Source organism: Chlamydotis macqueenii, chromosome 1 (assembly GCF_036417535.1).
Source record: "Chlamydotis macqueenii isolate bChlMac1 chromosome 1, bChlMac1.mat, whole genome shotgun sequence".
Lineage (NCBI taxonomy): Eukaryota > Metazoa > Chordata > Aves > Otidiformes > Otididae > Chlamydotis > Chlamydotis macqueenii.
Genome location: NC_141556.1, coordinates 126,881,840 through 126,895,894, shown reverse-complemented (window position 1 = coordinate 126,895,894; position 14,055 = coordinate 126,881,840). Strand labels below are relative to the sequence as shown.

The 14,055-nt window shown below is 42.7% G+C and overlaps 2 protein-coding genes across 12 annotated transcripts in view; both read right to left on the bottom strand.

Annotated features, from left to right (window-relative positions):
- DMD (dystrophin) overlaps positions 1-14,055 on the bottom strand; it is a 1,302,935-nt gene that overhangs the window by 448,143 nt on the left and 840,737 nt on the right. The gene's annotated exons all lie outside the window — the stretch shown is intronic.
- On the bottom strand, positions 9,047-10,591 carry LOC147602273 (uncharacterized). Its single transcript, XM_086739896.1, has one exon. The coding sequence runs from the start codon at positions 10,589-10,591 to the stop codon at positions 9,047-9,049; it is 1,545 nt and encodes a 514-aa protein (XP_086596022.1).

Genomic DNA, 14,055 nt, shown 5'->3' with positions numbered 1-14,055 from the left:
ACATATACAAATTATTTTGTCTACTTACTTCGTATCTATACTAAAAATAACACAATGAGAATAAAGATACACAAATGTCACCAGAAATAATACAATACTAGAGGCCTATTCAATTCAAGTTATTTTCTGTATTGCAGCACCCCTCACAGCGGGAGAAAATGGTTATCATTGGCAGAAGAATTTATTCTAGTTCAATATTAATATATTGATTTCTACCTGAAGGGCAAAAGATGTACAGATTTTCTTAAAGTCAGTCAATAAATCACTAAAATCCCATTTAAGAAGTTATATAAAAATAGATATCACTAATAATTTAATAAATCACTAGAAAACGGGAGAAAACTTAAATCAGATGTTCTTTGCAGTCTTCAAAATTGATTTTGTCCCTTAAAAAATGAGAATACATCAAACCATACTTAGGATATTAAAAAAAAAAATGGAGGCAGAATGAAGTGTTTACAGTTTCCTGAATAATTCTGACCAAGCTATTTCTCTAACTGCGCATAATTCTGCTTTATGGTTATTTTTAACATAAAAAAAAAAAAGTATTTTTCTTCAGTCCACCACAATGTTTCATACCTAATACACAGTATACATTGTATACTTGTGCAGAAGACTGGCTATGAAATTCTAACCTTAACATAAAAGAGCAAAATATTTCTGTTTTTCCACAGTATCACTAGCAGCCACAGGATTGAGTATGCATGGCTTAGAGAATCCACCATGATAAAAAAATCTTTCTGGGCGTGCAAAAGAAAATAAAATATGAGATTCAGTTTGATAGTTCTTAAAAAAGAGTTAACAGAGGTCTACATGATGATAATTAATAATATTTCCTGATTTAAAAAATCAACATAAGCATGCTGACAGCTGCATATTTCTCCTTCAGTCCATAATCGAAATGTTAGTGCTTTACTCTCATTCAGGATTTGAAGGGTAAGGAATAGATCTTATTGCTATATCAAAACTAAGAACCTCTCCTCCACTATTCAGCTCCTCAAGGAAGACCACCACCATGACTTACCAGAACTGCCCTATGCACAGAACAAGCGTCTGCATGAGACGCCTCAGAACAATTTGAAACACACTACCTGTACAACTGCCCACCTGTCCTGCAGACTCTCTCATCTACAGTAAACTGCCATAGGGAAAGCAAGAAAAAAACCCCCACAAATAATTCCATAAGAATGGATCTAATGTAGTGTTTTTTTCCCTTCTTGTCCTCTACATCTGCCATCTCTCCCATTACAACAGCTCCAGCTTTTCCATCTCACTCACTAGACAAGGCTGAGGAAGTACATGATAGTCTGAGGACCAAGATTCGCTCCCTCCTTAGCTCGTGGTTTGCTACCCAAGGAGACATTTAACTTTTGACCTCTGCTTGTCTCTCTCTCTCAATGTCAGCACTGAGTCACGTCTTACCCAGCTACTGATATTCTAAGGCTTGTAGGAACTGAATTATCTGGGAATCTCTACCTCTGCTTCCAATTTCATTAAGATTGAACAGTGAATTAAAAAAAAAAAAAATTGTAATCATTTCACACCATGCAGTGAAAGATAGATAGACTGAAGACAGATAATGAAATCTCATAAGCTCAATTTACACAGGAAAACAGGCTGAAAAATCCCTCCAAGTCCTCCCAGTTCAGCAGTGCCAGAAAAAAACAAAGCAAGAGGAGTGCTTAAACCAGAACTCCAACACTCGCTCTTTGCTTGGGGAGGCCGTAGGCACTCATCTATGCATGATGCTCATGCTTTTGGGAGCTGTTGTGGTTTTGGGAGGCTGTTGTGGCTGAACTACGACAGAGGCATATGGGAAAAACAGCTCACCCAAGGTTCACGTGCCACCTTGTCACGAACCGATAAAGGTCCGGTCGTGAGAGGTACGAATTTCTCGGTTACAGAATTAAGACACAACGGTGTCATACGCATATGTTGGTTCTTTATTTCATTCACACACAAAGGGTAAGGGGGGGGGGGGGAGAAAGAGAAAGAGGAAGAGAGAAAAAGAGGGGAGAAAATACCACCACGGAGAGTCAGCGTCCTGAAAGTCCGTTGTACAGAGTGGGTGGGGTGGGTGCCTCAAAAGGATGACGATGCCCCCCACGGAGAATCGGCGTCCCGAAGGTCCGTCTGAGTGGGGTGGGGGTCCACACACACACACACACCAGGGTTCATGCGGCGACCCTTTTTGTAGTCCTTTGTAGGTCAGGTGTTTCCTGCCTGTGGTTTAGCTTGTGATTGCTGCATCCTGTTGATCTGTCTCTGTGGTGGTATGTGTTAGCTCTCTGCAAATGCAAGGCCCGCTTGTCCTTTGTAAGCCGTGCGGTTACCTGAAGCATGTTGTTACCTGATTGCTAGTAAGACGGTGTCCACAAAGTCATTTTGCGTCCCCCAGAGCTGGCCTCCATTATGCAGTCACTTGGCAGTGCTGTGCATGCTTAGTACTGTCCAGGGCCTGAGCTCATGCACAGGGTTTGGCTCTATTCTGGGGGAAGGGTACAAAACAAGATACCCCATTTTGCAGTTCTTGGAGTTACTAGGCATATGTTGCTGCTTCAGCTACAAAACAGGATATTTGTCTAGACATTCCCTCACAGTTGTTGAAGTTTTTTTAGCATTGTGGTTTGTCAGTTCTCTCTATCATTTAGCGATGTTGAGACATTAATTAACCTTTTCAGTCTCTGACACCACCCCGTGGCTCAACATCGCTCACCAAGGTTGGAGGGGGGAAAGGGAGAAAGAAAAAGAAGAGGAGAAAAGGTGGGGGGAGAAAGGGTGAGGGGACTTAATTACAAGTATTCTTATATGCGTGATTACAAAGTAGATTCCTATTGTTGTATGATACGTTGAGGGGTTTCTTCATTTTTAACATGGACCACCCCAAGGTAACATACCTCAATCCAATTCACATATAGCATTGTGTTGGTATGATGTTCACTGATCCAATGATGTCAAATAATCTATTCAAAATTACAGATATAACACAAATAAAAAATTAATAGGTTAACAATAAGTATATTAATAATTAAAAACATAGATTTAGATATCAATATAATGACCATATTTCTTCCCACCCCGTGAGTCCCAATATTTTCAGGTCTGCCTTCAAATTGGGGGGGGGAATAAACATGGGTTTGTTTTGTTTTTTTTTCTTTTTGGGGGGTATCAATTGGAAACAATTTCTTTTTGACATTTATCATTTCATCATGGTTGAGATAGGCTTCACAGAGGCTGGACAGTGTTTTTTTTCCAAAGATGGGGTAACTGCGCCTGCGCCAGGTTGGAATTGTGGCTTTGAAGGCAAGCCGGACTACCACCCAGGATTCCCGCTTCAATGTTAACGTTCTCTGGAAGAGGGAACTGGGTATATGAGTTCCCAGGTCTCTTTCCAGATCTTTCCAAGGGAGGGACTGCGCGTGCGCAATCCCAGACTTGGAATTTATAAAAGGGGCAACCACGAGGTGCCACGCATACTCGCACCACCTGAGCAGCAGGAGTCACTATCTCCAGCATTTATTTTCAAGATACCTATGAATCTGCCAGTGGTAATGTTCTCTCCTTTCTTTTATTCCTTTATTTTTCCTGTTGCTTGGCTATGGTGGTGTAATGTCTTTTTTATTATTAGAATGTCACTATTCAGCCACCACCAGATGATGCAGAGGAAGGGCCCAGTCAAGCATCTGATCACGTGAGGCGATCAGTGAGGTTGGTATCATTAATCTCAAGGGGTCCCCCTTTTTTTTTTTCGTGGTTGTTAAGGATCTCTTTTTGTTGTTGTATCATTTCTAGCTTTGTGAGACCTGCTGCGGGGGCAGAGGGAGAGAGAGTTGGCACTGCCCGTCGCGAAGATGTTGAAGAGATTGATTGGGGGCGTCTGCGGGTGTTATTTTGTTTGTTGTTAGGGATTGCAATTTTCGGTGCTTTCTTTATGTTATGTTATTTGCTTTACTGTTACTACTATGACTGCTGTGAATAAGCTGTTTCTACAGTTTTTGTTTGTCTCTGTTTGTTGTTAGTTCTTGTTAATCTTGTTTATATACGTTCTGCAATAAAGTTAAGTTTTGCAGTTCATCATGAGTCTCCTTTTCCACATCTATAGTGGATTCATAAGCAAAGGCGGGAAGTGGGGGTTGGGAGCGGAAGCTACCACGCGGTTTAGCTGACAAAAAAAAATAGCAAAGTTATATGATTCTAACAGTTATGTGTTCAGCCTGCCTTACAAATCTGATATGTTTAACCCCATCGGGTGAAGTCACAGTGATCGCTTGCATACGAGTTACTACGCTTTGAATTAATTGAATTAGGCATGGTATAATACAAGGCAAAAACAATAAGGCTGCTAACCCACATAGCGGATAAAATAAGAGTCGTTTTATCCATGGTGTTCCTGGTAGCCAGGACCACAAATCACTATCCCAGTCATCCCAGCCATTCCATGTTTGAGTGGGGACATGAGCTAGTTTTCTAATGTCTGTGGTCAGTTGTAAAACCACTTCACCTACATCACTGATTTTTAGACAACAATTAGAAATGTTTAGCTTCCCACATACTCCTCCCTCTTCAGCCAACAAATAATCCAAAACCATGCGGTGTTGCAGGATCGCAGTGCGCATCTCTCGAGATTGTTGATTCAAGAGATCTATAGCATCGGCAGTTTTGTTGGTAATAATTTCTAAAACTGCCTGTAAGCGAATTATGCGATTTAGGTTATAAATTGGTTCCCGGGCTCCTGTTATCAAGTCATTAGGATTCCAAGTGGCCGGCCCATAATGCTGTATTATCCTCTCGGGAGGCCACTCGTTTTCCCCCCATTTTTGTGTTCCACCTATTTCAATCTCGATAGCTCGCTTATTGCGTGCAACACCATTGTCACCCAAATTGTCATAGAGTCTTACTCCAAGTTGGGGACTCTCTGCTTCAGGGAGCAGGAAAAATAGAGGCCGGATAATTCCAATATAACAAACTCCTGACCAGTTTGCGGGCAGCATTTTGTAGGCAGTGTGTCCACAGATCCAGTAATGTCCCTTTTTGGCCTTTGCCCCTTCAGCAAACGGTCCAGCTGCAGTCCGTGGGTGTTGCAAGTAGGTTGTATTATAGTCTCCTAGAGGGCTAAAGAAGGTGGTGTTACGTTTTCCCAGTTGGCTATGTGTTTGTCCAGTGCAGTATCAAGCACCCGTGTCGTTTTTCCACTCACAGGCTTGAATATAACCTCGGCCGTCTGACCACCAAGCATCAAAGGAGTCATTTTTATTTGACCAAAATCCCCAAAAACTCTTACTGCGTCCGGCTTTATTAACCCACATCCATATGCTAAGACTAACATTTTTGTTGATTAACTTGTATGTGAGTGTCCACTGACATTTGCTTTCCCCCACACTGACTCCTCCTTTTTGGGTGCGATTTAAACAATATTTACCTACGGCAGGGAATTGAACTGGCCATGTTTCAGAATCATTCCAGGTGGTGTTATCGGTTTCACTGTAATTGCTCATGATTTGTCCTGGCGTGAGGGGCATGGAGGTCCATGGCCAGCTTGATAGCCCTAGAGGTCCTCCACACACCCAGCAATGGCTTAAATTAAAAGCTTCACTCACAGATTTTGCTAACAAAATGAACTCATTACTGTCAAAGGAATTGCGTAGATAGAGAGGGGGATGAGGGGGCCTCTTTTCCCCACCTTGGGCAAATCCACAGAGCAATATAATTAAGAGAAAAACAGTGTTTACAGACATCTTCACTGATGAATTTTATCGCTTCCTCTGTAGGCGTGTCGGGTTCTGGTCTGGTGCTCTCCTCCTCCTGAAAACGAGACAGAACAGAACTCGCTTCTCGGGTGAGAGAAAGAGGAAGGAAAAAAAAAAAGAAAAAGCGAATGCGCGGGGGGGGGTGAAAAGGGGGTTTCTGTTTGCTTAGGAGGTCTAAAATGAAGGAACTATCCATCGAGTGTTAATTTTATGTTCCTTCCCCCAGGCATCGGTTGCTTTCCATGCATATTTATTGAGCGGTTCACTCAGAGCCAGGGGAACCTGTCCTATAGTGGGCATGTCCACCAGCACAGGCTGGCCTGGAAAATGGCGAGGAGTCTCTCCTTGTGGTGGATTGCCTGTCTCCGGGACCAAAAATGGGGGCTTAGGGCAAAAGGCATTCAAACGGGGGCAACCATTCACTCCCCAACGGTCATTCACTCTGGTAACTGCATCCCATAGCCTACTCATCCAGTTTGGGTTATATGGTTTCAGAAATCGTTTTAACAGACCATTTGTTCGCTCTACTATTCCATTGGCTTGTGAGTAGTACGGTGTATGAAATACCCACTTAATTCCTTCTTCCTGTGCCCATTCCTGTACAATGTGGGCAGAAAAATGTGTTCCATTGTCTGACTGTATTGTTTTAGGTTTGGGAAGGGTACTAAACCACATCTTTAAAGCTTTTATTGTATTTTCTCCAGTTGCCCGAGAAAAGGCTTCTGCTTGTACCAATCCTGAAATCACTTCAACTCCTACTAACACATATTGTTTCCCTTCAGATTTGCGGAAAGGACCAATGTAATCTATCTGCCATGTCTCCCAAAGTGTCTTTCTCTCTCTGAGATGCAGGGGTGTATCTTCCATGGGGCGGTTTTCTAATCGACTGCGACACTGAGGGCACGCTGAGATACAAGTGCGACATAGCTCCCGAGTAATGGGCCACCCCCGGGCTGATGCTTCTTTGTACAAGTCCTGCGTCCCTGTATGTCCACGTTTTACATGTAACCACTCCAATAGTCTCGCCCAGTCCTCTCCTACTGTCTGAAGAGATGCTAGCCTAGTTAATTCATCAGCCTTGTTGTTCCACTGACTGGTAGGTGTGTTGTCATTTTGGTGGGAAGGAACCCATCCCACAAAGAAATTTCCCCGTTTAGCAATCTCACAGATATTCTGCCATCGCTCTTTTTGCCACACAGGCACTCGGTTAACTTCCCAGTTATTTTGTTCCCAAAAAGGGAGCCATTCAGTGCATCCCTTAAAAACTGCAAACGAGTCTGTATAAATATATACAGGGTCATTCTCTGTTTTATTTTGATCAAACACACTCCAGACTGCTATCAACTCTCCCACTTGGGCACTGCCTTCCCCTTCAGTAAGTATTTCTCCTTTTTCGTCTACTCTCAGTGCCACTGCACGATATTTCCATGTCTTTCCTTCCCTCTTTGATGAAGCATCCGTAAACCACACATTTGAAAGATCACTGGAATAGGTTGGGGCCACCTTAATGCATGCTGGTAACAACTCTTCGGTGGCTTCCTTAAGTAACTCTTCCTGTATCGACAAAGTTTTAGTGGCGCCTTCCACCACATCGAAAATGTTGCAATAATGTTCTATCTGTGCATACCATTTACTTACAGAGGCTCTCTGTGCCACCCCGTCAGGGGGAGGGGTTCCAGATAACACAGGTTTTATCACTTTGAAAGGTCCTCTCAGAACTAGCGGCTGTTTCGTGATGGTTCGCTCTGCTTCCCGCAAAGCAAGACTCACCACAAAAAGTCCCTTCTCCCAGTCTGAATACCGCTTCTCTGCATCTTTAAAACTACGTGAGTAAAATCCGATCGGTCTAATGGGGCCCTCTGGCCCTTTCTGCCACAAATGTATTGACATTCCTGAGGGGGCAAACCCCCATTCGATCTGAATCGGATCGGTGGGGTGTATTGGCCCCAACGCTTGGTAGGTGTTTGCCTCAAAAATTAGCAACTCTAGGGCTTCCTGATGAACGGCACTCCACTCCCATGCTTTCCCTTTTCGCAACAAGTCATATAGTGGCCTGGCAATGATAGAAAAATCTGGAATATGCTTTCTCCAGAACACTAAAAGTCCTATCGCTGATTGTAACTCCTTTTTGTTTTCTGGTACCTTCATTTGATCTAGGGAGGCAAGTGTATCTTGTGGTATACATATCATTCCTCCTTTCCACCAGATACCAAGAAATTTTACTTCAGTGGCTGGCATTTGTATTTTCTCATGGGGAATTTCTAGATCTAGCGACTCTAGGTGTTTTATAATTCGTTCTTGTGTTCGTCGGACGGGTTCAAAATCTTCCCCTCCAATCAAAACATCATCAATATATTGATAGACTTTCACCTCTGCTTCTACATCAATCTTTGCCAATTCCTGAGCTAGGGCGTAGTGTGCCAAGGTCGGGGAATGCTTGTAGCCTTGTGGCAGACGTGTGAATGTATATTGCTGACCTTCCCAGGTAAATGCAAAGCGATCTTGTGTCTCAGGTTGTATCGGTACCATAAAAAACATATCTTTTACATCTATAGTTGCCATTACCTTATGTGTTTGCTCTTGAATGGTTGCTATCAGTTCGGCAATGTTAGGAACAGCTGCTGTCAGTGGACCAGTGTTGGCATTTAGCCGCCGATAGTCCACAGTCAATCTCCATTTCCCGTTAGGCTTACGTACCGGCCATACGGGGGAATTGAATGGGGAATGTGTTGAAACCAATATTCCTCTGGCTTTCAGATCTTCAATCACTGGAGTGATGCCTTCTCGAGCCCCTAGTGGTAGTGGGTATGGTTTGACATTTGTTAATTTGGACGGGGGAAGAGTAGGTACTGTCTGTAATAGTCGTATTTGTCCTACTCTCGGGCCAGTTGTTGGAGCCCCAAAAGCCCACAAATTGCCCTGAGAGTCTTGCCACCGGTGTCCTTTCAGTACATCAATGCCTAGAAGGTTCATAGGAAAGTCGCCTATGGCTACCTGAGTTCGAACAGGGTTATCTAATCCTGGCAATGTCAAAATTATTGTGGTCATCGCTACTGGACACTGCTCACCTAATGCATTCAGAACCATTGTTTTTTTATGTGGGACTTTGATTCCACACCGTACAGCATCTTCGTGTTTAATTGCAGATATTTGGGCACCTGTGTCTACCAAAAAGGTAATAGTTTGTCGGTTTGGTCCAATAGCCACAGTAATTAATAAATCTCCTCTTTCATTTAGGGTGAGTTGTCTCAAAAACGTCCACACTCCGCTCCCCCTCTCACCCACGGAGGGCGGAGAGCTTAGTTTCCCTGCGGTCCCTTCACTTTGGTAGTTTCTGGTTCTGCATTTTCAAAATCTATTAGACGTGATGCAGTGGGGCTTGGGAGAGGCGTGGCAGGTTGGGGCTTTTCCTCTCTTTGTCTCTCGCGTCCCCATCCCTTCACTAACAACTCTAACTTGGTGGTGGGGAGGCCATCCATCAAGTCCTTTGGAATTCCTAGACTCATTCCTAATCGCCACCAGTCCTGCCGATTAAGAATTTGCTTTTGTCTCTGATTATTAGGCTGAGGTAAATTTCTCTTTTGGTTTGGCAGTACCTTTTGCGGCGAGAACATCTCTGTCATTCTCACAGCTTTCAATTCCGTTTTCTGCTGTGGACCCCCTACGGGGCCGTATTTTCTCCCGTAATTTATTAACTCATGGGCCACCTCCCCCCATGTCCACACCTTCCTACCATCTCTTGTTCGATCGGGGGTTACTGCCATCTCCAAGGCGGAGGTGATTCTGTCTGTCTCAGGGATATTTTGAATCCTCCCTTGTAATTGAATACCTATGGGTTTAAGTGAGTCAGGGAGTCCGCGAATTAAAGGTGTCATCCTTTCTGGGTCTACAGGCAACATCATCGGCGAACTCACATGGGGTTTCAGTTCCCGATCATACATCATTTGTAAACAAGCTGCCTTTTGAACATTCTCTACGAGGTGATCCACAGACCCAGCAATGGCAAGTGGATCTCCCCTCTCCAGGGGATTCAAACCTCCTGCCCAATATGCCGCTCGCTGTGTTAAAGTCCAGGGTGCCCGGTTATCTCCTGTAGTTAAGAATACTCCCGGACCCCAATATCCTTCTGCTTCCTTCTCCGACAACATTATTCCGTCTCCCCCCGATAGGGAGACCCTCCACACATATTCAGTCTCTGTCTCCTTCGGAGACCTGGAGTATTCCTTCTTTAATTTTGCCAATTCAGTGGCAGAATAGGGTGTTTCCTTAGTTACAATCTGCGGTTCACCATCAGCACTGTCATAAAGATACTCTGTTTTGACCAGGGGACACACATGGGGAAACTCCCCTACAGTCTCCTTAGCTCTTTCCAAGTCCCTTTGCGGGTATATCTGCCTTATTTCCTTCTCTGCTTCTACCAGACAACCCTTCTCTTCCAATAACCGATTCCGCAACTCTTCTTTTAACAAAACATTCTGTTGACGTTCCTTTTCCAACAAAGCTCTATTCTCTTCAAGTTGTTTTTGTAAAGTCTGAACAGCCACCTGCAGAGCATCGAGGGCCGCATCAGCCTGACTGAGTCTCTGCCTACGATCCTCGATTGCTGCTGCTAAGCTCGCCCCTAATACGGCGCAAATTAAACCTTTCCCCTTTCCAGGTCTTGCCCTTGCCTCCTTTCGCAGGACAGTTATCCTGTCAACAACACTCTGAGGCTGAAACCAATGGTCTTTAGCCCACAATTGCCCTTGAATTGAAGGGCGCAAACGATGTGTTTCTAAAAAGGTAAATAACTTCTCGATTTCTCCCTCAGATGAGGGGGCAGAATCATGAGCGGTTTCTTTCATTATGCACAACTGAAAGGGGAACAACGTCTTGAGGGGGAATTACACCTTACTCCACAATTTCCCCTTTGTTGTTACCCTCAAGAGGCTACACCTTACCACAACACAACACAAATTCCTCAACAATTTGCCTCGTCAGAGGCTGGCAACTGAATGCCCCTCGGTTTACACCGACAAGTTTCACAACAATTTGCCTCGTCAGAGGCTGGCAACTGAATGCCCCTCGGTTTACACCGACAAGTTTCACAACAATTTGCCTCGTCAGAGGCTGGCAACTGAATGCCCCTCGGTTTACACCGACAAATTTCACAAGAAGGTATCAGAGCGTCTCACTCATTCCCAGATTCCGTTCGCCACAATGCGCTTCTGTCTCCGAGAATCCTGCCGACTACGCCAATTAAATGTCACGAACCGATAAAGGTCCGGTCGTGAGAGGTACGAATTTCTCGGTTACAGAATTAAGACACAACGGTGTCATACGCATATGTTGGTTCTTTATTTCATTCACACACAAAGGGTAAGGGGGGGGGGGGGAGAAAGAGAAAGAGGAAGAGAGAAAAAGAGGGGAGAAAATACCACCACGGAGAGTCAGCGTCCTGAAAGTCCGTTGTACAGAGTGGGTGGGGTGGGTGCCTCAAAAGGATGACGATGCCCCCCACGGAGAATCGGCGTCCCGAAGGTCCGTCTGAGTGGGGTGGGGGTCCACACACACACACACACCAGGGTTCATGCGGCGACCCTTTTTGTAGTCCTTTGTAGGTCAGGTGTTTCCTGCCTGTGGTTTAGCTTGTGATTGCTGCATCCTGTTGATCTGTCTCTGTGGTGGTATGTGTTAGCTCTCTGCAAATGCAAGGCCCGCTTGTCCTTTGTAAGCCGTGCGGTTACCTGAAGCATGTTGTTACCTGATTGCTAGTAAGACGGTGTCCACAAAGTCATTTTGCGTCCCCCAGAGCTGGCCTCCATTATGCAGTCACTTGGCAGTGCTGTGCATGCTTAGTACTGTCCAGGGCCTGAGCTCATGCACAGGGTTTGGCTCTATTCTGGGGGAAGGGTACAAAACAAGATACCCCATTTTGCAGTTCTTGGAGTTACTAGGCATATGTTGCTGCTTCAGCTACAAAACAGGATATTTGTCTAGACATTCCCTCACAGTTGTTGAAGTTTTTTTAGCATTGTGGTTTGTCAGTTCTCTCTATCATTTAGCGATGTTGAGACATTAATTAACCTTTTCAGTCTCTGACACACCTCTTCATGGCTTGTCTGCTCTCCACTTTCCAGGAGAACTAAGGAAGTATTTTTTTCTGTACAGAAATCTCCTATTTTGAGTCTGCCAGGAGTTACAGTCTCAAAATAAAACATTGCTATGAAGCTACCATCTGAAAATGCTTAAATCATCATAATTATTAAATCTGTGGTTCTCATATACATATCCTTGAGTGAAATTAAAGTGTTTTCTTTTAATTAATCACTATATCAGAAAACAGTAAATAACATGAAAGAGATGTAAATATTTCTTTGCATAAAGACAGGTAGGAAGCCAGAATAAATACCAGCCCAAAGCATTTAATGAGTTTGTACAAATTAACACATTAACTAAAATTCTTCATCACAGTGACCAGACAGAAAAGGAAACAAAGAATATAATTAAAAGCAAAACTAAATCTATTGTTATTGCCAAAATCCTACAACAAGATTTTCTTTGTTGTTATTTTACATGCCGTAACACTTGGGAATATCCTAAGCATATACTTATTTCTATGAGAGCTAGTCTTGAAACACCTCAGGTGTTTAACTTCGCAAGACAGACAGGCTCTAAATCTTAATTACTTCCCAATTAAGGACACTGCTGATTTTCATATTAAGGAGAGTGGAGTTTGACAATGTTTTACAAACGTAACATCAGCCCTCAGACAGGAAGAAAGTTGCAGTGAGTTCTGGTGAGAAAAGAAACTGTTACCTGCAAATGGAGGTGAGAGGAATCCGAATTCACTGAGGTCCTGCACAGTTTCTTTCATGTGAAAGTGGACATTCACAAGTCAGAGTAAAAGGTAAGATATGAGTTATCAACAGTTTACAAAGAAATAAGACCTTCGCTTCTTCTTATTCTAGACTCCCTGTTTTCTGAAGGGTATAGAACTAAAGAGGATTACATGAAGTATAGATGATGACAAAAATAAATTTTTTATTTGTTTTTTTTTCATGTGTGTTGGTTTTTTGGGGTTTGTTTTTTTTGTTTGTTTTGTTTTATTGACTAGTATAAAGAACTGGTAAAAAGTAATGTATTAATCCATAGAAAATCTGCAAAGACTGAAGTTACATAATTCATTCTTCTAGTGGTGAATCAAGAGACATCTATTTGTCCTGGTAAATAACTGCACAGGAATGATGGCAGGAGGATACTTCCCAGAAGGACTGTCAGTGATAACATACATAGCGCAATGTGATTTTAAATGAGAACACAGCTTTTGTAAATAACGTACACTCCTCAAGATACTCTAGAGACACTAGACAACACAATTCCTTTAGACAGAGATCGTGCTTAAAATACTGCTTTTCTCAGTGTACATGATCTCCATTAGAAAGTTAAGTCAGACAAAAAGAAATGTTTCAAGTGAAGTGTTTTGAACCCTAAGAGAAAAGCATGATAAGAAACAGATCTATAAATATAAAACAGTATTTCAGAAAGCTATCCTAGACCAAGGACAGTGTTGCTGACATTTTCTTGTTTGAAATTGCTTATTCTAAATCACTTCCACAATTTGTAAGAGAAAAGGGGAACTTTTACTCACAAAAATATGTATTCTGTTTTAAGTCGTCTACTTAGAGACTCCAAAGAGGGGGGGGAGTTCTCCTCAACCTACTCCTTGAATCACTGTAAACATAGTGCAATTCAGAGTTTTAAGTCAAAAAGACAGATGAATTGTTTTTTTGTTTTTTTTCTATTTAAGTAAGTGTTGGGTTTTGAATCATTTGAATAATTCTGAATCAGTGAGAGCTTACTTGGTAGTGGAAGATGACAAATTATCTTTATTTTAGCTGAAAATAGAAAAAAAACAACATAAAATTAAAAAAAAAAATCATACCCGTATTTCTCCTGTCTTTAAATATCAGCCTCTCTTTTACACCTTATTTCCATTGCTATACCTTTATTTTATCTGTTAGGCAGCATGGAAGAATCTTGCCAGGGAAAGCAAGAACAATATATTCACAAGACACAAAAGCACTACGGTACGACATTCCCCTTCTCACTGACTTTCTCAGTCCTTACCCTTGTCAAGATTTGAGATCTCTCTTTTTGACAGGACTTCAGCTAAGCTAAAAATAGCTTGTAAATAAATCAGGCTCTAAAGACAAGCCTCTCTTTCCATTGATCTCAAGGAAAATTCTACATTTAGCAAGGAACAAAAAAATTGGGACACAGATGAAAAGCAGATGTCTTTCACACTCATGACTCATAACGTTAATGC